Source organism: Dendropsophus ebraccatus, chromosome 1 (assembly GCF_027789765.1).
Source record: "Dendropsophus ebraccatus isolate aDenEbr1 chromosome 1, aDenEbr1.pat, whole genome shotgun sequence".
In the NCBI taxonomy this organism is placed as follows: domain Eukaryota; kingdom Metazoa; phylum Chordata; class Amphibia; order Anura; family Hylidae; genus Dendropsophus; species Dendropsophus ebraccatus.
In genome coordinates this window covers 11,992,323-12,016,200 of record NC_091454.1, presented here as the reverse complement: position 1 = coordinate 12,016,200, position 23,878 = coordinate 11,992,323, and the positions used below count along the sequence as shown (strand labels likewise).

Here is a 23,878-nt window from a genome sequence, read left to right as displayed (position 1 = left end):
GGCGCCATCTTGGACGAGTCCCCGGCCGGCATCAGTAACGGAGATCGCTCCTCCCCCACTAGACACCAGGGAACGGTTGCCTCCGGTTAGCTAATTAGCGGGCACGGCGATCAGACCGTGCCCGCTAATAGCGGCGGTCCCGGGCTACACACGGCACCCGGGACCGCGGCGCTTCAAAGCTGGGTCGCCGCGCGGCCCCGCTTTGAAGTGCTAATGAGGACATATGACGTACGGGTACGCGTACGGTCATATGTCCTTAAGAGGTTAAAGTGTCACTGTCGTTTCATTTTTTTTTTCTTTTTTTTTGCAGAAATCAATAGTCCATGCGATTTTACGAAATTTTGTAATTAGGTTTATTAGGCAAATATGGCATTATCTGCATTCAAAAAGACTTTCCCCAGGTCACCCCCCCCCCCCCTCTCTCTCTCATTCACTGCTCATTATCAGGAAATCTCAATTCTTTTACATCAGTTGAGCCCAGTGTAACTTATGGAGGGGGGAGGAGGGAGATTAGTCGCCAGCAGAGAGCAAAGGATTTTACAGCAGGAACTGTGTGAAAGCCGGTATTCAGAGGTCAGAGAGGTCAGTGCTGACTGTCAGAGGAGATAGCCCGGTGATGTAGCTGTAAATTAACTCTTTGTTGTCCTGTTTTGGTGCCTCATCTCCCTCCACCCCTCCCCAAGAACCATGAAGACAGGGGGGAGAGCTTCAAACTGCTTTTTCATAATAAAAATCAATTTTACGGCTAATAAACCCAATTCCAAAGTTTCTTAAAATCACCTGTACTATTGATTTCTGCAAAAAAAAAATATTAAACGATAGCGACACTTAAAATGACTGGGCCACTTTAACACTCTCCATGACAGTTCATTATACAAACACATACACAGCTCGTCAGCATGCACAATACAGATACAGCTCTGCTGCATCGTACACACCCAGCCCTGCTTTATCGTACACTCCCAGCCCCGCTGCATCGTACACACCCAGCCCCGCTGCATCGTACACACCCAGCCCCGCTGCATCGTACACACCCAGCCCCGCTGCATCGTACACACCCAGCCCCGCTGCATCGTACACACCCAGCCCCGCTGCATCGTACACACCCAGCCCCGCTGCATCGTACACACCCAGCCCCGCTGCATCGTACACACCCAGCCCCGCTGCATCGTACACACCCAGCCCCGCTGCATCGTACACACCCAGCCCCGCTGCATCGTACACACCCAGCCCCGCTGCATCGTACACACCCAGCCCCGCTGCATCGTACACACCCAGCCCCGCTGCATCGTACACACCCAGCCCCGCTGCATCGTACACACCCAGCCCCGCTGCATCGTACACACCCAGCCCCGCTGCATCGTACACACCCAGCCCCGCTGCATCGTACACACCCAGCCCCGCTGCATCGTACACACCCAGCCCCGCTGCATCGTACACACCCAGCCCCGCTGCATCGTACACACCCAGCCCCGCTGCATCGTACACACCCAGCCCCGCTGCATCGTACACACCCAGCCCCGCTGCATCGTACACACCCAGCCCCGCTGCATCGTACACACTCACAGGGCTGAATCAGTATACAGACACACACCACTGCTACATCACCATAAACAAACAGCACTGCTACATACAGACGCACAAATTTTAATACCGATTGTCCCTACCTACAGTATCACTAGTGCACACTCCTCACAGTCATGTGACTAATCCTGGCTGTGACATCACTGAAGGTCCTGTGACAGGAAAGCTGTCCGGGATGGTCGGACACTTTTGGGCCGCCTTGTCTCCTAAATATAAGATACAGGCACCTTTTAGCAAGTTAGGAAAGATACAGGATACCATCGTTAAATGTTTCATAGGTGGGGTGTCATCTCTGAAACAGAAATAGGAGAAAATATAAAAAGTTGGCTACATGCGTGCACAGTTCATGGCGGGACCGACCAACCCATCTAATGACCGATGGTCAGGGGAGAGAAGGATAGGGCCGTCGCATTGTAACGTGCAATATTCTCTTTTTTGGGTAGGTCTTTATTTGTATCTTTTAACTTATTTTTCTCTTCACTTTTAGGTGTTTGGAGACCAGCTCATTTACCCCAATACAACGGTGAAGAAAGCAACAGTGTTTCTAAACCCGGCCGCATGCAAAGGGTGAGCGGAGCTGGTGACAGAGAATAGTCACTGAATAAAGGGAAAGTAACCTGCAGATTGCTTAGTTTAAAGGTGACCGTACATTAAAGATGGCGACCATATACACTATAGATGGTGACCATACATTAAAGTGTCACTGTCATGGTTTGTTTTGTTTTTTTTGTTTTTTTTTTGCAGAAATCAATAGTCCAGGCGATTTTAAGAAACTTTGTAATTGGGTTTATTAGGCAAATATGGCATTATCTACATTCATAAAGACTTTCCCCAGGTCCCCCCTCCCCCCTTTCTCTCATTCACTGCTCATTATCAGGAAATCTCAACTCTTTTACATCAGTCGAGCCCTGTGTAACCTATGGAGAGGGGAGGGGGGAGGAGGGAGATTAGTCGGCAGCAGAGAACAAAGGATTACACAGCGGGGGCTGTGTGAAAGCCAGTATTCAGAGGCCAAAGAGGTCAGTGCTGACTTTAGAGGAGATAGCCCGGTGATGTAGCTGTAAATTGACTCTTTAGTGTCCTGTTTTGGTGCCTCCTCTTTCTCCACCCCTCCCCTCTCCATAGAGAACCATGAAGACAGGGGGGAGAGCTTCAAACTGCTTTTTCATAATAAAAATGCATTTTTCGGCTAATAAACCCATTTACAAAGTTTCTTAAAATCGCCTGGACTATTGATTTAAAAAAAAAAAAAAATTTAAACAACAGTGACACTTTAAAGATGGCGACCATACACTATATATGGTGACCGTACATTAGAGATGGTATCCATACACAATAAGTGGCCACAGTACACTCTAGGAGCTGACCATACACTATAGTTTACTTATCTTTAGTGTTAACCATATGCGATAGATAGTGACCGTACACAATGGGGGGACCAGCTGACCATCTCATATATATGGTTATGACTATCCCCAATGACAGATGTTTGTAAAAGAAGGGTTAAGCTTTTGGATTTTAACACAGCTGATCCTTCCTTTGTCAGAGGTGTCTGGCAGCGTCTTATTACCTTCTCACCACTCTGTTTTAGCTGTATATTACAGAAGTCTCTGCTCCTCAATATTTAACCCCCTAGATGTTTAATAGGGATGGGGGTTAGACATGGAGCCCCACAACCTTCGCAACGGGAAGGGGTTAAGGCTAGCCGACCAGACCTGACCTCCATATGCACCACCATCACCTGATCTTTTATTCCAGCGACTAATTTCACAGCAATTTCACCCGACAGGGGGAGAGGGGGGGGGGAGAAGCCACCAGACCGCAGCCTAACGCTTCCTCGCTGTTTTTCAAAAGGGCAACCCCACAAAACCAGGTCAAGCGTTGCTGGAAGTAAAGCCATTGATCTGTGTGATCGGGAGGAGTAGCCACCTCTTAACCTATTAGCTCCCTTGACTTTTAGTCCTGTAAGGTGTTCGCTGCGGGCAGGCTGACCTGTATACGCTCTATTGACTGCTGGTGCATTGATCATCGATTGATCCGTAATCACATTCAGAAAGGTCCTTCTGACCTTCATCTCCTGTATAAAGATGTATAATGCGAAAAAAAAGGATGAACATGTTAAAGGGCAGCTCTTCCTGTCATTTTTGTTCCATTCAGTAAGTTTCTTGCTTGGAAAAAACAAGCCTTGCATGATTAAAACTTACCTGTCAGGGCATGCTGGGAGTTGTAGTTGCAGTCCTCCGGATCTGATTGTATAAAGGAGGCAGTACTATTTGTATCTAGGTACATCATATTCGGGGAGGCTTATACAATCTTTAATTATATTATATATTCTAGGAAAGACAGGGAGGCAGCACTATCTGTACCGAGATTATATTCTGGGGGAATATACGATCTGTAACTACATCACATACAAGAAGGCAGTGGTTATATGTAACCACATAACCATTACTATACAATATGTAATTACATAAAGAACAGGGAAACATGGAGGCAGTATTATCTGTGCCTAAATCAAAGACTGGAAAAGATGAAGGGAGCACTATCTGTGCCTAAATTATATACAGGGAAAGATGGAGGCAGTACTATCTGTGCCTAAATTATATACAGGGAAAGATCGAGGCAGTACTATCTGTGCCTAAATTATATACAGGGAAAGTTGGAGGCAGTACTATCTGTGCCTAAATTATATACAGGTAAAGTTGGAGGCAGTACTATCTGTGCCTAAATTATATACAGGGAAAGATCGAGGCAGTACTATCTGTGCCTAAATTATATACAGGGAAAGTTGGAGGCAGTACTATCTGTGCCTAAATTATATACAGGGAAAGATGGAGGCAGTACTATCTGTGCCTAAATAATATACAGGGAAAGATGGAGGCAGTACTATCTGTGCCTAAATTATATACAGGGAAAGATGGAGGCAGTACTATCTGTGCCTAAACAATATACAGGAAAAGATGGAGGCAGTATTATCAGAGGCCTAAATTATTTACAGGGAAAGATGGAGGCAGTACTATCTGTGCCTAAACAATATACAGGGAAAGATGGAGCCGGCAGTAGTATGTATGTGTGTGTGTGTATGTATATATATATATATATATATATATATATATATATATATATATATATATATATATATATATATATATATATATATATATATAGATATAGAGAGAGAGAGATAGAGATAGATATATATAGATAGATATACTGTATATATAATGTGTGTGTGTGTGTATATATATATAGATAGATATACTGTATATATAATGTGTGTGTGTGTGTATATATATATATAGATAGATATACTGTATATATAATGTGTGTGTGTATATATATATGTATATATAGATAGATATACTGTATATATAATGTGTGTGTGTATATATATATGTATAGATAGATAGATATACTGTATATATAATGTGTGTGTGTGTGTGTGTATATATATATATAGATAGATATACTGTATATATAATGTGTGTGTGTATATATATATGTATATATAGATAGATATACTGTATATATAATGTGTGTGTGTATATATATATGTATATATAGATAGATAGATATACTGTATATATAATGTGTGTGTGTGTGTTTGTGTCACTGAGTCAACTGAGTGGAATTTAGCCCGCTCGGGCCCCCATCGGGCCGTGTAATAAGACCCTTAGTCTATTGCCTTGTAGTGACCTATATCTATTATGCTTCCATCTTGTTCCGGAGGCGCAGAATCCACTCCTGAAGGAGCTGTGTATGAGGGATTTCTGGTAGATTTATGTTTATTATGTATCCCTTACTACAGTTTGTTTGTGTTTCTTTCTTTCAGGAAAGCCAGGACGCTCTTTGAGAAGAACGCTGCCCCTATACTGCACCTTGCTGGTATTGATGTTCATGTAGTGAAGGTGAGCGCCTGCTGCTGGTTTGTTTTTGTGTTTAAAATTTTTTTTTAATGTTTTAATATAATATAGCAAACTCCTCACTGTATAAGAAATAGATCGTCCTTAATGCTGCAAATTCTATCTACAAGCTGATGTTCTGATATAAGCAGCGCCCCCTTCTGGCCTGAGGAAGGGAAAGCCGACTGATGGAAGAGTTTTCACTCATTGTAATACCGTATAGAAATCCTTGTGTTGGTGATCAAGGATTCTCTGCCTCAGGATACAAATCTCATTACAAAAAGTAAAATATGCCTCAAGGAGGGTGTCGCTGTAATCGCCCCCTTATGATGTGGGATGGATGCCGCGTACTAATGTATGTCCCCCGGAGGCCGTCATTACTTAGAGGAAAAGGCGCCTTACTAATTTACTAAATTACTAATAGCCTAATGGTAAACTATTAGCCTACTTAAAAGCTCATCCACCATCCAAATAATCCTCCCGCATAACACAATGTCCCCGCAAAGTGTCTCCGCATCAGAGATTCCTCTAAAACAGTCATAATAGGCAGTATTATAGTAGTTATATTCCTGTATATAGGGGGCAGTATTATAGTAGTTATATTCCTGTATATAGGGGGCAGTATTATAGTAGTTATATTCCTGTATATAGAAGCAGTATTATAGTAGTTATATCCCTGTATATAGGAGCAGTATTATAATAGTTATATTCTTGTATATAGGAGCAGTATTATAGTAGTTATATTCCTGTATATAGGAGCAGTATTATAGTAGTTATATCCCTGTATATAGGAGCAGTATTATAATAGTTATATTCTTGTATATAGGAGCAGTATTATAGTAGTTATATTCCTGTATATAGGAGCAGTATTATAATAGTTATATGCATGTATATAGGAGCAGTATTATAGTAGTTATATTCCTGTATATAGGAGCAGTATTATAGTAGTTGTATTCCTGTATATAGGAGCAGTATTATAGTAGTTATATTCCTGTATATAGGAGCAGTATTATAGTAGTTATATTCCTGTATATAGGGAGCAGTATTATAGTAGTTATATTCCTGTATATAGGAGCAGTATTATAGTAGTTATATTCTTGTATATAGGGGGCAGTATTATAGTAGTTATATTCCTGTATATAGGAGCAGTATTATAGTAGTTATATTCCTGTATATAGGGAGCAGTATTATAGTAGTTATATTCCTGTATATAGGAGCAGTATTATAGTAGTTATATTCTTGTATATAGGGGGCAGTATTATAGTACTTATATTCCTGTATATAGGAGCAGTATTATAGTAGTTATATTCCTGTATATAGGAGCAGTATTATAATAGTTATATGCATGTATATAGGAGCAGTATTATAGTAGTTATATTCCTGTATATAGGAGCAGTATTATAGTAGTTGTATTCCTGTATATAGGAGCAGTATTATAGTAGTATATTCCTGTATATAGGAGCAGTATTATAGTAGTTGTATTCCTGTATATAGGAGCAATATTATAGTAGTTATATCCCTGTATATAGGAGCAGTATTATAGTAGTTATGAACTGGAGAGAATGGAACGGCTGCACATCCCATCTATGGCTGATACTAATGCCGCTAGGCCTATATTAAAAATCAACACCAGAGTGTCTGTATATGAATTGATCAAGCCATATTGCCCCGTGTACCACCGCGCAGGTCCTCTGGTCCACACGGGTCAGCAATGGTAAGTGTAATACCATATCCATACTTGTGTCATTTGGGGGCAGCCTTCCCCGCCGGTGGTGCTGGCTGGGTTTTGGTGGGGCTTTTTGGGTCTGGTCCTGTGACATTGGGGTTGCAGGGCCGTTCCATGGCCTCCCTCCCCTGCACGTGCACGCTTTGCGGGGTTGGCGGTCGCTGACCGACACGGTGTGGAGTTAGCGTAGGGACCCGTGTGGACCAGAGGACCTGCGCGGTGGTACACTGGGCAATATGGCTTGATCACTTCATATACAGACACTCTGGTGTTGATTTTTAATATAGGCCTAGCGGCATTAGTATCAGCCATAGATGGGATGTGCAGCGGTTCCATTCTCTCCAGTTCGTATTATAGTAGTTATATTCTTGTATATAGGAGCGGTATTATATTAGTTATGGTTCAGGGAAGAAAAAGAGTGCTGCACCTCACACCTATGGCTGATACTAGTACCTCTCGGCTGCATAAAAAAACATCAGAATTCTGTACGTGAATTGATCAAGCCACACTCCCCTATGTACCGCGTGCAGGTATCTGATACACATGGGTCCCTACACTAAGTCCACACTGTGCCAGTCAGCGACCACCACCCTTGCAGGCGTGCACAGTCAGGGAAGGGAGGCCATGGAACGGCCCTGCAACCCCCATGCCACAGGACCAGACCCAAAAATGCCACACCAAAACCCAGCCAGCACCACCGGCGGAGGAAGCTGCCCCCAAACAGCACAAGTCTGGATAAGGTATTGCACTCACCATAGCTATCAAAGATAGAATGGGACAGACAGGAGGGATTAAAACCATGAGCACTCAGGTGTCTCCTGCTAATTGCGGTCATGTGGGTCACACCATAGGTGTTAGGTGCAGCACTCTTTTTCTTCCCTGAACCGTATTTTGTTTCTCTGTTTTCTCCGTGTTTTGCACTCCTCCTGGAAGACCCACATGACCCCAATTAGCAGGAGACACCTGAGTGCTCATGGTTTTAATCCCTCCTGTCTGTCCCATTCTGTCTTTGATAGCTATGGTGAGTGCAATACCTTATCCAGACTTGTGCTGTTTGGGGGCAGCTTCCTCCGCCGGTGGTGCTAGCTGGGTTTTGGTGTGGCATTTTTGGGTCTGGTCCTGTGGCATGGGGTTTGCAGGGCTGTTCCATGGCCTCCCTTCCCAGACTGTGCACGGCGGCGGGGATGGTGGTCGCTGACTGGCACAGTGTGGACTTAGTGTAGGGACCCATGTGTATCAGATACCTGCACGCGGTACATGGGGCAGTATGGCTTGATCAATTCACATACAGAATTCTGCTGTTTTTTATGCAGCCGAGAGGTACTAGTATCAGCCATAGGTGTGAGGTGCAGCACTCTTTTTCTTCCCTGAACCGTATTATAGTAGTTATATTCCTGTATATAGGAGGCAGTATTATAGTAGTTATATTCTTGTATATAAGGGACAGTATTATAGTAGTTATATTCTTGTATATAAGGGACAGTATTATAGTAGTTATATTCTTGTATATAGGAGCAGTATTATAGTAGTTATATTCCTGTATATAGGAGCAGTATTATAGTAGTTATATTCCTGTATATAGGAGCAGTATTATAGTAGTTATATTCCTGTATATAGGAGCAGTATTATAGTAGCTATATTCTTGTATATAGGAGCAGTATTATAGTAGCTATACTCTTGTATATAGGGGGCAGTATTATAGTAGTTATATTCCTGTATATAGGAGCAGTATTATAGTAGTTATATTCCTGTATATTGGAGCAGTATTATAGCAGTTATATCCTTGTATATAGGAGCAGTATTATAGTAGTTATACTCCTGTATATAGGAGCAGTATTATAGTAGTTATATTCCTGTATATAGGGGCAGTATTATAGTAGTTATATTCCTGTATATAGGGGCAGTATTATAGTAGTTATATTCCTGTATATAGGAGCAGTATTATAGTAGTTATATTCTTGTATATAGGGAGCAGTATTATAGTAGTTATATTCTTGTATATAGGGGAGCAGTATAACACAGTTATTTTCTTTCTCCCCTTCTACCAGTAGTTTCTCTTCTACAGACTGCAGGTTCTTTGCTAATGTTTCAAAATCTTATAAATAGCCCCATCTTTGAGGCTGCATGCTTGGAGGGGTGTGTAGTAAATGTCATCTGAGTGATTATTAGATCAGGAAGATCCCACCCACTCAGGAATGTGCAGAGGAAATCAGAATTGGGTACTGATTCCTTACTGAGTCTTACTGTAGTGACCCTCTTTTATGGAATAGTTCTTTATGCAGTTTCTTGATGTTGGCGTGCCCTCTAAGTTTTAGTTCCCGTGACTTTCCTCGATCTGTCCCCCGTATACCAGTAATAATCCTCATCCTAAAGTTGTAGCCTTTGGATCCGCCTGCTGGCTTTGTAGGTCACAGTATCAGCCGGCTGCGGACCTGTTCAAGTCAGCAAAGAAAATTGCAAGTGGAAAGAAGGGAGAGGAGGGGGAATTGGAAATGCAATCAAGTGTTGCGGATTAATTAGAGCCGTTTGGAGCGACCGCCCCGCTCCGAAATTAGAAGACACTTTCCACGCGGCCGCTGTGAATGTTAAACAGAGAGGTCGGCGAGAAAGCAACCGGGAGTCGGGGAGCAATTTAACCCCCTCTGTCCAACTTTGTCCACACCTATTGCTATTGTACTGTGTGTCGAAATTACTGACCCGTTTGATAACCTGTTCCAAGATAGGTAGAGTTGGTAGCTGATCGCTTACCAAATAGTGGATATGTACTTGGATTTCATTTGGGTGGGATGGAAGACTGGGTTGCTTGACGGCCTCAAATTTTCATTTCACCCATGATCATCCCTTAAAGTGCCACGTACTAAGACTGGCTGAAGAGGAGACATTCTCTGCAGGGGTAAGGGATTAAAGTAGGCCTCATAGACTGAAACCACTAGTGCAGAGTTACCTACAGCTGGTAGTTATAGTTTGCGTTTTATAGTTTTATTCTGTGTCCTCCCACAATTCATTGCAGTAAAGCTGGGGAGGGACCTACAGTTTTGGCCCTCCCACATTTCTGTGCAGGGGAGGGACCTACAGTTTTGGCCCTCCCACAATTTATTGCAGTAAAGCAGGCAAGGGAACTGCTGCTCTTGCCCTCCCAGAGTTCCGTACAGTAAAGCAGGGGAGGAGCCTACAGTTTTGTCCCTCCCACAATTCTGTGCAGGGGAGGGACCTACAGTTTCACGGCACTTGACACTACCGAAGTTCAGCGCTGTAAGGGTTGGTTCAGACTACGGAATTCTCACAGATAACTTACTCGGAATTCCATTGCCTGCACGCGCTCACGGCCGCGCGCCTGTGCGCCGGCTCCATAGACACCATTCTATGGGTCGACTGATTCCGCATTCCTCCAAAAGAATTGACACGCAGAAATTATCCGCGAGAATCCGGTAGTCTGAACCCGCCCTAAGTGTGCAATGGATAGCAACCTGGCATAAAAGTGTGAAAAATGCATATCAGTATCTTAATTCTTTTATCCTCCTAAGCCTGAGGCTGCACTACTGAGACATCATCAGTTTCCTGTCATTTGATGGATATTACGGTATACAATAGTGTACACTTGTGCGTCTAAATGCCCCGATTATCACACTTTATTAACGCATTGAGTTAAAGCACCAGTGGCCTTGCATCACATGACAGAATTCCAGCCTCTGTAGTGCTGCCTCAGGCTTCGGGCCTGTACATTCAAGTGATGATATCTCAGCCTAGGAGTAACATACTGACAGATGGTTTTCGCCTTTTTGATTTGCGTCTACCAGGTGTTTAGTCCCCTTTAATATATTCGTTTATATAATAATATGAAGCAGTGGCCCCTCTTTCGCGGGCAGGATACACAGGTGAGTTGTCACCTGCCCAGTTTTGGGCGTCCATTACCGCCTCTCTTGTCTTCCCTTACACATACCAGGTGTCGCTCGTGTCAGGCATGGCGCCAGTGTCTTCCTGAAGTGCTGTGACAGATCGCGTGAAGAGCGGTGATTAGCACGGCGACCGCTAATTGCCATCCAGCTATTCTCAGCTGGCAGATTGTTTGATTGTGATTTATACATAAATAGCGGTGACAGCTCCGAGAGATGAGAGAGAACGGCATGAGTCTCAGTCTTGTACCTGCCATCTGAATGACCAAAAAAGTGTCCGATAAATGACCTGGAATCAGGTTACCTTCCCCCGTCGACCGACAATTGACTTCATCCCGCTCAGCTTTCCCAGTGACGTAACCTTTAATACTCTGACATTGATATCTCAATACAGACGGACTATGAAGGTCAGGCCAAAAAGATGCTGGAGCTGATGGAAAACACGGACCTGATCATCGTCGCTGGTGGAGATGGGACGTTGCAAGAGGTAAGTTTGAAAATTACATTGTCTATACTGACACACTGTAACAAGGAGTCCATCTCATACGAAGTAACAGGTTGGCATTATGTCTTGCAGGTTGTTACCGGACTTCTCCGCAGAGCCGATGAGGTAATAGTCATCTCTATACACAGAGTCCACGCGTACTTCTTTCCCCAGGCTTGGATGGAAGTACCCAGCCGTGCACACACAGATGAGGGTTTGTTACAATGGATCATTGTAGACGCTGAGCACAAATCCCTCTCCTGTCCTGAACACAAGGCTGATAGCGTTTCTTGCCCTGACACATTGTACCAAACTGCAACTATGGGATCGGGACTCCTATTCACTGACAGCAAGCAGAACTCTTTATTATATGTCTTTATGGATGTCATCTGTTTTGCAGGCTTCCTACAGTAAAATCCCAATCGGCTTCATCCCTCTGGGCTCCACCAACACCATAAGCCAGACCCTGTACCCCCAGTCCGAGAACAAAGTCCAGTAAGTGCTGTTTGTCATCTAAAGGTCACATGTGGGTGCATATATATGTTCTCGACTAAAAAAATTTTTATTCAAATGGGATCAAACCTCCCATCAAAATCCCATCATCTAGCCATATAGATACATAAAACATTCTGGCTGCCTGCAGCCACCTCTAGGGGGAGCTCACTGTGTACAGATTTACATGGCTTCCACTGAACTCAATATTAAAGTGATAGATTTCATATAAACTAATGAGCTTACAAGGGCTTCTTCAGCTGCTACAGTGATTGCCCGTCCTTGAGATACACCATCAATGTTACATCAATGGTGATTTAACTCTTACCACTCTAGTAAACTTGTTAATTGGGCAGCGGTTCTCCAGCAAGCTCTACATCTTTTTTTCATTGCTTACTAGGCACAGTGCCATATTTTTGCAATGGCTCCAACAGGTGCCTGAATTGTAACCCCAGGAAAAGCCCCTACTAAAAGTATGGTGGAGACTGTGGCCTTTTCAGCTGTGGTGCCTGAACTCAGATCCCAGTGGTCTTATATTCATCTTGGAAGGGAGGAAGAGAGAAAAAATTTCAGTGCCGGCAAGCAGAAGGCTTTGGCGGTTTTCTGCTCACCGTACAACCCATTAAAGTAACAAACCCATAGGTTACTATCAAAGTAATTCATACATATTTAATTATTCTTGCCATCTGCCACCACTAGGGGGAGCTCCCTGTATACGCTACAGATTTATTTATTTGTATAGGAACTATATAAATCTGTCTTCTGCAGGTTGCCCCTAGTGGCGACAGTAGGCTTAGGGTCCTATTCCACAGGTTGATGGGGGCCTGATCAATAATGTAAACGAGCATCAATCTGCAATCGGTGCTCGTTTACTGAGCCTATTCCACGGCCCGATAATCGTTTAGCGAGTGCTGCAGGGACATTGTTACCAATGTCCTTGCAGCCCTTCTGTAAGCACCATAAATTACCTAAACATGTTGCAGGGCTTCTCTTGCGCTTCCTCTTCCTCCCGGTCCCGCACGCAGCGGCAGCTTCGGTGTGGCCTGTCTGAGCTGACCGCAGCGATCCTGGTCAGTGATTGGCTGAGCGGTCTGTCATCTTGGGCAGGCCGCACTGAAGCTGCTGCTGTGCGCGGGACTGGGAGGAAGGAGTGCAGGAGAAGCCCTGCAACATGTGTAGGTAATATATGGTGCTTGTGAGATCGTCGGTCGCCCGCTGCGCATCTCTATTCCACTAGCGACGCGCGGTCGGTGCCCGATGATTTTAGGTTTGAACCTAAATAAAAATCAGCTAATCGTTGTCTCTATTCCACGGAACGATAATCGGCTGAATCGGTCTGTGGAATAGGCCCCTTAGAAGCAGCGGATCTGTAGCTTTGTAACAGTCTAGTTCTTTCTGTTCCTTTAGCAGCTTTTGTCTGTGTATTACCCAGCTTACATTCAGTAACAAAGTCCATGTAGCTGGTGTCCAGCTTCGGCTTCACTTGTCCAGTAGCTGGGACGCCACTGATTCAGGTTGTCACCCATCTTTTCCATAAACACACTGAGGACATGGAGATCTTTGCATCCTCTTCTCCGCAATTTCTGATCCGTTCCGTCGCCGCTTTCCCGTTCCTGACAAATAAACCCGTCGCCACGCTGATTGCCAGCAGAGGCAATCTAATTCAGTGCGTTTTATTGCTCATAAATATGCCTTCAATGTAGACGACAGTACATGGCAGGGATGACGGCTATGCGCCCGCATGACTTACCCTTTAGAGATTCGTCAAGTAACCGCGCACTTGTAACGCGGTAATTGGCCCCTGTCTCCCTCTCCTTGTTTGACCTATACAGAGGCGAACCCCCTTGTCTATCTCTACAGGCCGAACAATCGTCTGGGACGTTTCTAGGGTAAAGATGGGGGAGGGATAATTGACAATCGTCTTTCTCCAGTTAAAAGAGACGGCCATTATAGACTGGTTATTATCAGGACTCGCCGTGTAGGAGCCTTCAAAGGTGTCTGGAGGTTTCATTTGTTTTGCTCATGAAAATTTCATAGTATTCGTATAACAGAAAGATCTACTGAGGAAACAGCGCTAAACAGGACGGGAGCACCGGAGTAACAGAGCCGGGGTATTAATTTAACGTTTGGGGGCTGCATAGCAATATGAGCCCTGGAGAAGAATTAAAACGTAGAGTCTTAGGTACAGTAAGCTTGTAGAGCATTCCCTGTACTTCTTCAAGGTGCCCATACGTATTAGATTAACATATTAGGCCATTTTTGGAGGGAATGAACATCTACCTAATGTGTACAGGGGAGATCAGACGCTCTGCTTTGAATTCATTACGTGTTTTTTTTTGTTTTCAGGGGAGATGAACTGCCAGTAGAAATGTCTGGCAGCGCCTGTTCCCCATTCCATACTCATGCATTTTCTTTCAAATCCACTGGTGTCAGAAAGTGCCAAAGATTTGTAATTTACTTATTTATTTTTCTAAAAAAAAAATCTCAATTCTTCCAGTACTTATCAGCCACTGTATGTCCTGCAGGAAGTGTTAGATTCTTTTCAGTCTGACACAGTGCTCCCTGCTGCCACCTCTGTCCATGTCAGGAACTGTCCAGAGCAGGAGAGGTTTTCTATGGGGATTTGCTGCTGCTCTGGACAATTCCTGATATGGACAGAGGTGGCAGCAGAGAGAACTGTGTCAGACTGGAAAGAATACACCACTTTATGAAGGACATACAGCAGCTGATAAGTACTGGAAGACTGGAGATTTTTTAAATAGAGGTAATTACAAATTTCTGGCACCAGTTGATTTGAAAGAAAGAAAAAATTGGTGAACTACGCCTTTAGGCTATGTTCACACAACATATATTGTCGTAAAATGTGATTATTCCGAAAATATACGCTACCATTTCTTCTACGGGATCCTGGCCGGAGGCTATAGTAGCGTATACCTAGTGGCGCCGCAAACAACACGTCAGTTTTCTGTGGCCGCTATTCAGTAACGTCTTTTGCATTTGCCACTTCTCCTCCTATCCCTTAGTGGTACAGTGCAGAGGCTGCTGTAATCACAGGACCTTATTAGTAAGCAAGCAAGTATGCTCCCTCTACAGGTATACGCATGGCTTGTAATTCCCAATTTGGGTGAGATTCAAGTTATTTTACATGTATTTCTCTATCTTTTTTATCTCTTAGCAGGGTGGAAGTAAAGGGCTACAGTATTTCAGTAGCAAACTGTATCTAGTATAGCAAGTTAATAAAGAGCAGATAGCAGTAAGTTTTTTTTTTTTTTTGTTTGTTTTTTTTAATTTATGACTAGAAACTTTAAGGTAAAAATCCTAAGAAATATGCACACAGTTTACTGTAGGTAAAGTGTGCCAGGGGGTGGCAATCATTGACATGTGCCAAAACCCTTGTACAGCGCTCTATTTGTGTCCTTATACACCCCTAATATGTACTAAAACGAAGCACAGATTGGTCCAGATCTCCTCCCTGGATCTGAATTCTTCATCTGTATCTTGCAGGCATATCTCTGATGCTACACTGTCCATCCTAAAAGGGGAAACAATGCCGCTCGATGTGCTGCAAATAAAGGTAAGGACCCTAGTTAGGGATTTATTTCATTGCTCTAAATGGTTAAAAAAAAAATTGTTTTGTTTTACTCACCTTGACATAGAAATCCTCAAGACAAATAATTTTGTCAAATTCATCGTATATTTATTATATACAATAAATTTAGCACATATTATATTGGGAAAAAGTTAAAACTTGAAGAGTGAAATGTAAAAGAGTGTAGAGGCTGCAGTAATCACATGACCTTACTTACTAGGAAGTTCCATCCACATGCGCACAAATGGTTTATAATCCCCAGTTTGTGTGAGAGATTCAAATTTTTTTTTTTTTTTTAGCTCTCTCTCACAAGCTGTTTCTTTTTTTCAGCAGGGTAAAATTAAAGGGCTGCAGCTTTTTAAAGGATGGAGTGTTTGGCATATTTATTAGGCATTTGCACTTTGCTTAACAGGTTTTGCTTTTTGACACATGCCGGGGGTATTAGATATTTTATTAATATATTAAATTTTTCCACCATTTCCCTTCTTTTGGTGAGGGGTAGGAATCCACAAAAAGAAATAATAAACTCATCATACATCACAATGGTACAATAAAGGGAACCTGTCACCCCCCGTGCCGGGGTGACAGGCTCCCGACCCCGGCTAGAAAGAGCCAGAGATTTGAAATTTACATTTATCAAAAATCTCCAGTCCTCCAAAACTTATCAGCTGCCGTATGTCCTGCAGGAAGTGACGTATTATTTTGGGTATGGAGAGCAGAAGAGGGTTTCTATGAGGATTTGCTACTGCTCTGGACAGTTCCTGACATGGACAGAGGTGGCAGCAGAGAGCACTGTGTCAGACTGGAAAGAATACACCACTTCCTGCAGGACATACAGCAGCTGATAAGTATTGGAGGACTGGAGATTTTTTGATAAATGTAAATTTCAAATCTCTGGCTCTTTCTAGCACCAGTTGTTGATTTGAAAGTTTTTTTTTTTTTTGCTGAACTACCCCTTTAAACCCAGCTTAGAAGCATGAATCGACACACACTGAGGTACGAATCGTAGGAGGTATTTGGATCACTGGAGGGTTCACAGAGGTAATGTATCCAGTGCAGCCGCACACCCCTAGAGCCATGTGTGGAGGTGGCAGGTCCACGATGTCTTTCCTCCTGCGCCTATTGGCGCTTCCACACGCTGACGCCGGAGCCGGGAAGATGCATGAGTCCGCTCACACTCTCGCTAACACTAAATTGGCTTAAATAAATGTGTTTATCCATCCAGCTGAACCTCTTGTTCAATCCTAATTTTAATCCAATATATATAATAGAACTTTTATTGATCAGGAGGAAGGTGAGTAAAAAGAAAAAAACTCCAGGGAGAATAATCACGTCTCATTAAGTAAAATAAACGATATGTGATCGGTCGCGCTGATCGCGCCGCTCGCCGGGTCCCGGCCTGTTATCCATTATTAGTGCAGAGGAATCTGTTCCGGCCGTTGGGTTTTTGCTTCTCCGGTCGTCCTTGGTGTCTATTGCTTCTAATTTCTCTTCTCTCTCCTCAGGGGGAGCAGGAGCAGCCGGTGTTCGCCCTGAGCGGCTTGAGATGGGGCAGTTTCCGAGACGCTGCTGTAAAATCCACCAAGTAAGTTCACATCATTGGAGAGTCTTTCTCCCTATATCTGTAAATAGGAGGCCAATCTTGGACGAGCGTAATACGGCGGCGTGTTTGCGTCTGTATTTGGTATCATCCAGAAACGGCACCACTCTTGTCCTCAGGTTACATGTGGTATTGCAGCTTTGTTCCTTTGGAATAAATTGAGCCTGGTTGTACTACCAGTCACAGCCTGAAGACAGGGGTGGCACTGTTTTGTGTAAGATAGTGGCTATACTTTCTTCTAGTCCCGGCATGCACCTTTTAATAAAATCGTCACATCTTAGTCCTGCTTACTTTGGGGGGCTATCCAGGATTAGAAAAAGCACCGCTGCTTTCTTGCTAAAACAGCACCACCCCGGTTCTCAGGTATGTGTGTGATATTACAACGAGGCTTCATTCACTTCTACAAAACTGAGCTGCAAAACCCCCACTCAAACTGAGGACAAGAGTGATGCTGTTTCTGGAAGAAAGTAGCCATGTTTACCTAAGCCTAGAAGAACCCTGTAAGACACTGTCCTGACGTAATGATGTATAGTCTGTTACTTTGACAGGTCCCCTTAAAAGGGGTACTCTAGCAAAAAAAAAACATTGTTCCTAATTAACAGGTACCAGAAAGTGTCAAAGATTTGCCATTTACTTCTATTAAAAAAATCTCGTTTTCCAGTACTTATTAGCTGCTGTATGTCCTGCAGGAAGTGGTGTATTCTCTCCAGTCTGACAGAGTGCTCTCTGCTGCCACCTCTGTCCATGTCAAGAACTGTCCAGAGCAGCAGCAAATCCCCATAGAAAACTTCTACTTCTCTGGACAGTTCCTGGCATGGACAGAGGTGGCAGCAGAGAGCGCTGTGTCAGACTGGAGAGAATACACCACTTCCTGCAGGACATACAGCAGCTGATAAGTACTGGAAGACTGAAGATAGTTTAATTCTTTTGCACTTTCTGACACCAGTTGATTTGAAAGAATTTTATTTTTTTTTTTGCTGGAGTGTTCCTGGAGCTTTTTAGAGAGGGTTTCCCTATAGTATATCATCACATAGTCATCAGTTTTAATTTGTTCTTCTGGATTCATTAAAGGGGTTACATTTTTACAAAAACAACGCCACCATTCCCCGCAGGTTATGTGTGGTATTACACTTTAGCTGCATTTACTTTAATGGAACTGAGCTGCAAAACCCAAACAGAGGAAAAGAGCTATGCTGTTTCTGGAAGAAAGCGGACATGTTTTTCTAAGCCTGGACGACTCCTTTAGGTGTTTGAGAACATTTTGTTTTTGTCTTTTGTCTATTTTACTTTCACACCGTGTTTCACAGCCCTATGGAGACCCCACTCTGATGGGTAAACTGTGCAGAACGTCCTATATACTACTGCAGGATGATGAGTGCCACATCGCCTGCTCTCTTGTAAACGCATTATCACCATTTAACGTCATTGTCTGGTGGGTGACCGTAATTGCTCCCTTTTTGCCAGTCACAATCTTCTTTGTCTCCTATTCTTTGCAGATATTGGTATTTGGGGCCATTGAAGACGAGAGCTGCTTATTTGTTCAGTACACTCAAGGTACGGCCTGGACTGTTTATCTAGGACACCATTCCCAGGTGCCCCGTACGGTTTTATAGTCCAGAAAATGTGGCCAACGGGCAGAATGCTGAGATGTGTTAACCCCTGACAGTGAGGGCTCGGCGGGCTGTAATCCTCAGAAAAATATTATTTTTTCATTATGGGATTTCTGCAGTTTAATAAAAAAAAAAATATTCTAGGCGCCATCCATATCAACTATATGTAAAGATTGTGTGTGTGTGTATATATATATATATATATATATATATATATATATATATATAATATATTATACTGTGTGTATATTTACTCTAATACTGCTCCTATATATATGAATATAACTACTATAATACTGTCCCTATATACAGGAATATAACTACTATAATACTGCTCCTATATACAAGAATATACCTACTATAATACTGCTCCTATATACAGGAATATAACTACTATAATACTGCCCCATATACAAGAATTTATCGAAAATATAAACTGCCCCCTATATACAGGAGTATAACTACTATAATAGTGTCCCTATATACAGGAGTATAACTACTATAATAGTGTCCCTATATACAAGAATATAACTACTATAATACTGCTCCTATATACAAGAATATAACTACTATAATACTGCTCCTATATACAGGAATATAACTACTATAGTACTGCCCCCTATGTACAAGAATATACCTACTATAATACTGCTCCTATATACAGGAATATAACTACTATAATACTGCTCCTATATACAAGAATATAACTACTATAATACTGCTCCTATATACAAGAATATAACTACTATAATACTGCTCCCTATATACAAGAATATAACTACTATAATACTGCTCCCTATATACAAGAATATACCTACTATAATACTGCTCCTATATACAAGAATATAACTACTATAATACTGCCCCCTATATACAAGAATATAACTACTATAATACTGCTCCTATATACAAGAATATACCTACTATAATACTGCTCCTATATACAGGAATATAACTACTATAATACTGCTCCTATATACAAGAATATAACTACTATAATACTGCTCCTATATACAGGAATATAACTACTATAATCACAGATGGGTGAGAAAGGTTCAGCCGGCACCAGCTGATATCGCCACTTGAGTAGGACCGAGGGCAGGTAAATGCAGTAAACAGTCACTGTTGGATAAACCTGGTAAACCGGGGTGCTGGAGACTGGGGAGATAGGTATGATAATGCAATGGAGAAAGAGGAATCCGCACTCACCGGTCAGCAGAAAGAGTAGGTTTAATGATCCAAACACCAGAGGCAGTGGCTGGGAGGGGGAAGGTGTTACGCAGGTGAGCTCCTTACAGCAAGGAATATAACAACTATAATACTGCTCCTATATACAGGAATATAACTACTATAATACTGCCCCTATATACAAGAATATAGCTACTATAATACTGCCCCCTATATACAAGAATATAACTACTATAATACTGCTCCTATATACAGGAATATAACTACTATAATACTGCTCCTATATACAGGAATATAACTACTATAATACTGCTCCTATATACAGAAATATAACTACTATAATACTGCCCCTATATACAAGAATATAACTACTATAATACTGCCCCCTATGTACAAGAATATAACTAATATAATACTGCTCCTATATACAGGAATATAACTACTATAATACTGCTCCTATATACAAGAATATAACTACTATAATACTGCTCCTATGTTTTGCCTGGAGTTTCTATGCATGATAGGCAACTATCTGAGTGACTGAAAAAGCTGCGAGGTCTGAACAGTTACCAGTCTTCTCCTTGCTCTGTACAATTACCAGGTCTGAGTCACAGTCTGCAATTTAGCACCTGAGCGCACATAGTGGTATTTATAACATTCCTTAAAGAAAGAGACAGGGCCTCAGCTCCTTCACAATGCGCTGAATGATCCGACCTCAGATCTGGAAAGAGAGAACGTACAATTATGGCCGCCCAAGGTGTATTCTGGGATAATTTGCCTTATTTTAGCTTTTCAAGGCTCCATTCATGTGTGATTCAGAGATGATCGGTAAATGGCTGAGCAGCGAGACTGCTAGAAAAAGACACTTATTGAGGCCATCTCTAATGCTGTCAGCCGCTCCTTTTGTAGCCATGCCAGGTGGATCTATTTCTGGCAGGACCTTTTACAGCTTCTATTTTCCAGGAGTGGCCCCAGAGGCACGAGGCTTCCATAGTCTTCTTAGGGCCCACAGAACGGCCACAGGAAGAAGAGGCCAAGGAGAGACCGGGCCGCCCTCCTCTGCATGTCAGGATATACCGCAGGCTGGTGAACTACTGGTCACCCCCAGAAGTTGGTACGTTCTTCCTGTACACATGTTCTATACTACTCATATAGGAGGAGCTTCAGTGACCACCTCCTTGACCATAGATCATGCTCAGACCAGTGGTTGTCACTTCCACTGAAACTATTCCCTAAAAAGCAGCAACTATAGGGCATCTTTTCCTAGTATTCTACATTGTGCTGTTCCTCTGTTATTCCTCTTGAAAATATTAGAATAAATTGACAACTGGGTGTGTCTTTTTTTTTTCCTTTTCATATCAATAACACATCACAATAAAAAAGGACATTAAGACATAAAAGTCCACCAATAATCACAGATTAAAATATAAACAAATCCATACTGTCGATCAACAAGAGGATTGGTATCATCTAGTCAGTTTATTTAATTTTTTTCAGGAGGAATAACAGAGGAACAGGACAGTGCAGTTATTCCTCCTGGAAATGTAGGAGTCAGTTGACAACTGGGTGATACCATTTGCCTTCTAATATGGTGTATATTTATGAATTGACAATGAACAAGAGGAATGGTATCATCTAGTTGTCAGTTATTTTTTTTCCAGGAGAAATAGCAGAGGAACAAGACAGTGCAGTTATTCCTCCTGGAACTGTAGGAATAAATTGATAACTTGGGTTTACCAAGCGTCTTCTAATGGGGGGGGGGGTGTCTTTTTTCATTGACAATTAAAATAAATTTAAAACTTGACAATACCGTTCCTCTTGTTAATTGTCAATGAAAAAAGACCCCCCCATTAGAAGACGCTTGGTAAAACCAAGTTATCAATTTATTCCTACAGTTCCAGGAGGAATAACTATACTGTTCTTGCCACGCCCCTTGATCATAGGATGTGTGCCTATACGCTGTGAGCACAGAATAGGAAGTTCAATGATATATGGACACATATTTAAAATAAGAACGGTAACACCAAGTTGTCGATTTATTCCTTTATTTCCAGGAGGAATAACTGCACTGTCCTGTTCCTCTGTTGTTCCCCCTGAAAAAAATAAAATAAATTGAAAACTTGACAATACCGTTCCTCTTGTTATTTTTTTCAGGGGGAACAACAGAGGAACAGGACAGTGCAGTTATTCCTCCTGGAAATAAAGGAATAAATCGACAACTTGGTGTTACCGTTCTTATTTTAAATATGTGTCCATATATCATTGAACTTCCTATTCTGTGCTCACAGCGTATAGGCACACATCCTTTGATCAAGGGGCGTGGCAAGAACAGTATAGTTATTCCTCCTGGAAATGTAGGAATAAATTGACAACTGGGTGTTAGCGTCATCCTTGTGCATAGCGAGTGTCTTTCTGCATTGAGTGTCTCAATGTATTGAGACACATACTATGAAGAAGGGGAATGGTCAATTTACTCTTACATTTCCAGGAGGAATACCAGAGTAACAGGACAATGTAGTTATATCTCCTCAAAATTCTAAATTGACAACTGGGAGTTAATATTCCCCTTGTTCATGGGGTTTGTGTTTACATAGTTAAACTGTTCAGATAATTTATGAGGACACAACCTGTGAACAAGGGGAATGGTCAGTTTATTCTTACATTTCCAGGAGGAATAATAGAGGAAAAGCACAATACAGTTGTTCATCCTGTAAATGTAGGAATAAATTGACAACTGGGTGTTATCATTTTCCTTTTTAATGTATCTGTCCAGTCAATGCCGACAATGTTTGGGGACACATCCTGTGATATCACTAAGTTGTTGGTTTAATCTTATATTTCCAGGAGGAATAACAGAGGAACAGGACAATGCAGTTATTCCTTTTGGAAATGTAGAAATTGACAACTGGGTGTTATCATTCCCATTGTTCATAGAGTGCGCCCCCTTTGACATGGTCACCATTGACTCACCAATTGTCAATTTATTCCTAGACTTATAAGGACACCCGATTGTCAATTTATTCTTACATTTCCAGGAGGAATAACAGAGGAACATCAAAGCTTAGTCTATTTATTGTGACAATTTATTTTTCCCTAAAATCCTCAGAGGTTCCAGTAGAAGTGGCCCCGGAGCCATGGGAGGAAGCTCAGCTTTCGGCTGTAGAACTATCTATAAGCACACAGAACCACCAGCCGGACCTCCAGGTAATACAGCAGAGAGCAGGTGGTTGTCTGATGTGTATACGTTGTCAGTGAATGGAAATGTGTTTGCTATTGCTCACATTCATTGGCTGGAACCAAGAGTTTACTATAGACGAGTTGCTCATTTCACGAGGACCCTCGTTACAGAGCGAACCACAGCAGTTGCGTCTTCTCTCTAATATTTGTCATTACTCACAGCGGCCGATGGACTCCATGAGTGTCTGCATTGAGCCGGACACCATCAGCAAGTCTGAATTCATTCGGCTGGGGTAAGACACCTTTTCCTGTTACTCCATTGTCCTGAGCTCTGGTCTCTCAGCATCCCCTGCTCAGCATGTGTGTTTGTTGTCTTATATATTTTAGCGTGGAGAAGACTCAGGATCAGTATCTGTGCCCTAAGGATGCCCGGCTCCTACATGTCAGCCGCTGCAATATCCGACTGCCAGAGGTGAGTTATATGGGGGGTGGGGTATTATAAGATGGGTGTGGACAATGTAGCTATAGGTCAACTATAGTCACAACAACTACGGTCAACTATTGATAGGCTATTCTGTGGATAGGTGATCAATTGTAGTATGTAGTAATAGTATGATGTGTTATGACATCACT

At 42.4% G+C, this 23,878-nt stretch overlaps 1 protein-coding gene across 1 annotated transcript in view; it reads left to right on the top strand.

Moving 5' to 3' along the window:
• AGK (acylglycerol kinase) overlaps positions 1-23,878 on the top strand; it is a 36,624-nt gene that overhangs the window by 10,704 nt on the left and 2,042 nt on the right. Inside the window, exons 4-15 of the mRNA XM_069967288.1 lie at positions 2,072-2,151; positions 5,417-5,492; positions 11,500-11,592; positions 11,683-11,715; positions 11,990-12,084; positions 15,586-15,655; positions 17,176-17,255; positions 18,767-18,824; positions 21,032-21,182; positions 23,175-23,272; positions 23,468-23,538; positions 23,633-23,717. Of these exons, the coding sequence (XP_069823389.1) occupies positions 2,072-2,151; positions 5,417-5,492; positions 11,500-11,592; positions 11,683-11,715; positions 11,990-12,084; positions 15,586-15,655; positions 17,176-17,255; positions 18,767-18,824; positions 21,032-21,182; positions 23,175-23,272; positions 23,468-23,538; positions 23,633-23,717 (990 nt within the window). The remainder of the gene's footprint in view (positions 1-2,071; positions 2,152-5,416; positions 5,493-11,499; positions 11,593-11,682; positions 11,716-11,989; positions 12,085-15,585; positions 15,656-17,175; positions 17,256-18,766; positions 18,825-21,031; positions 21,183-23,174; positions 23,273-23,467; positions 23,539-23,632; positions 23,718-23,878) is intronic.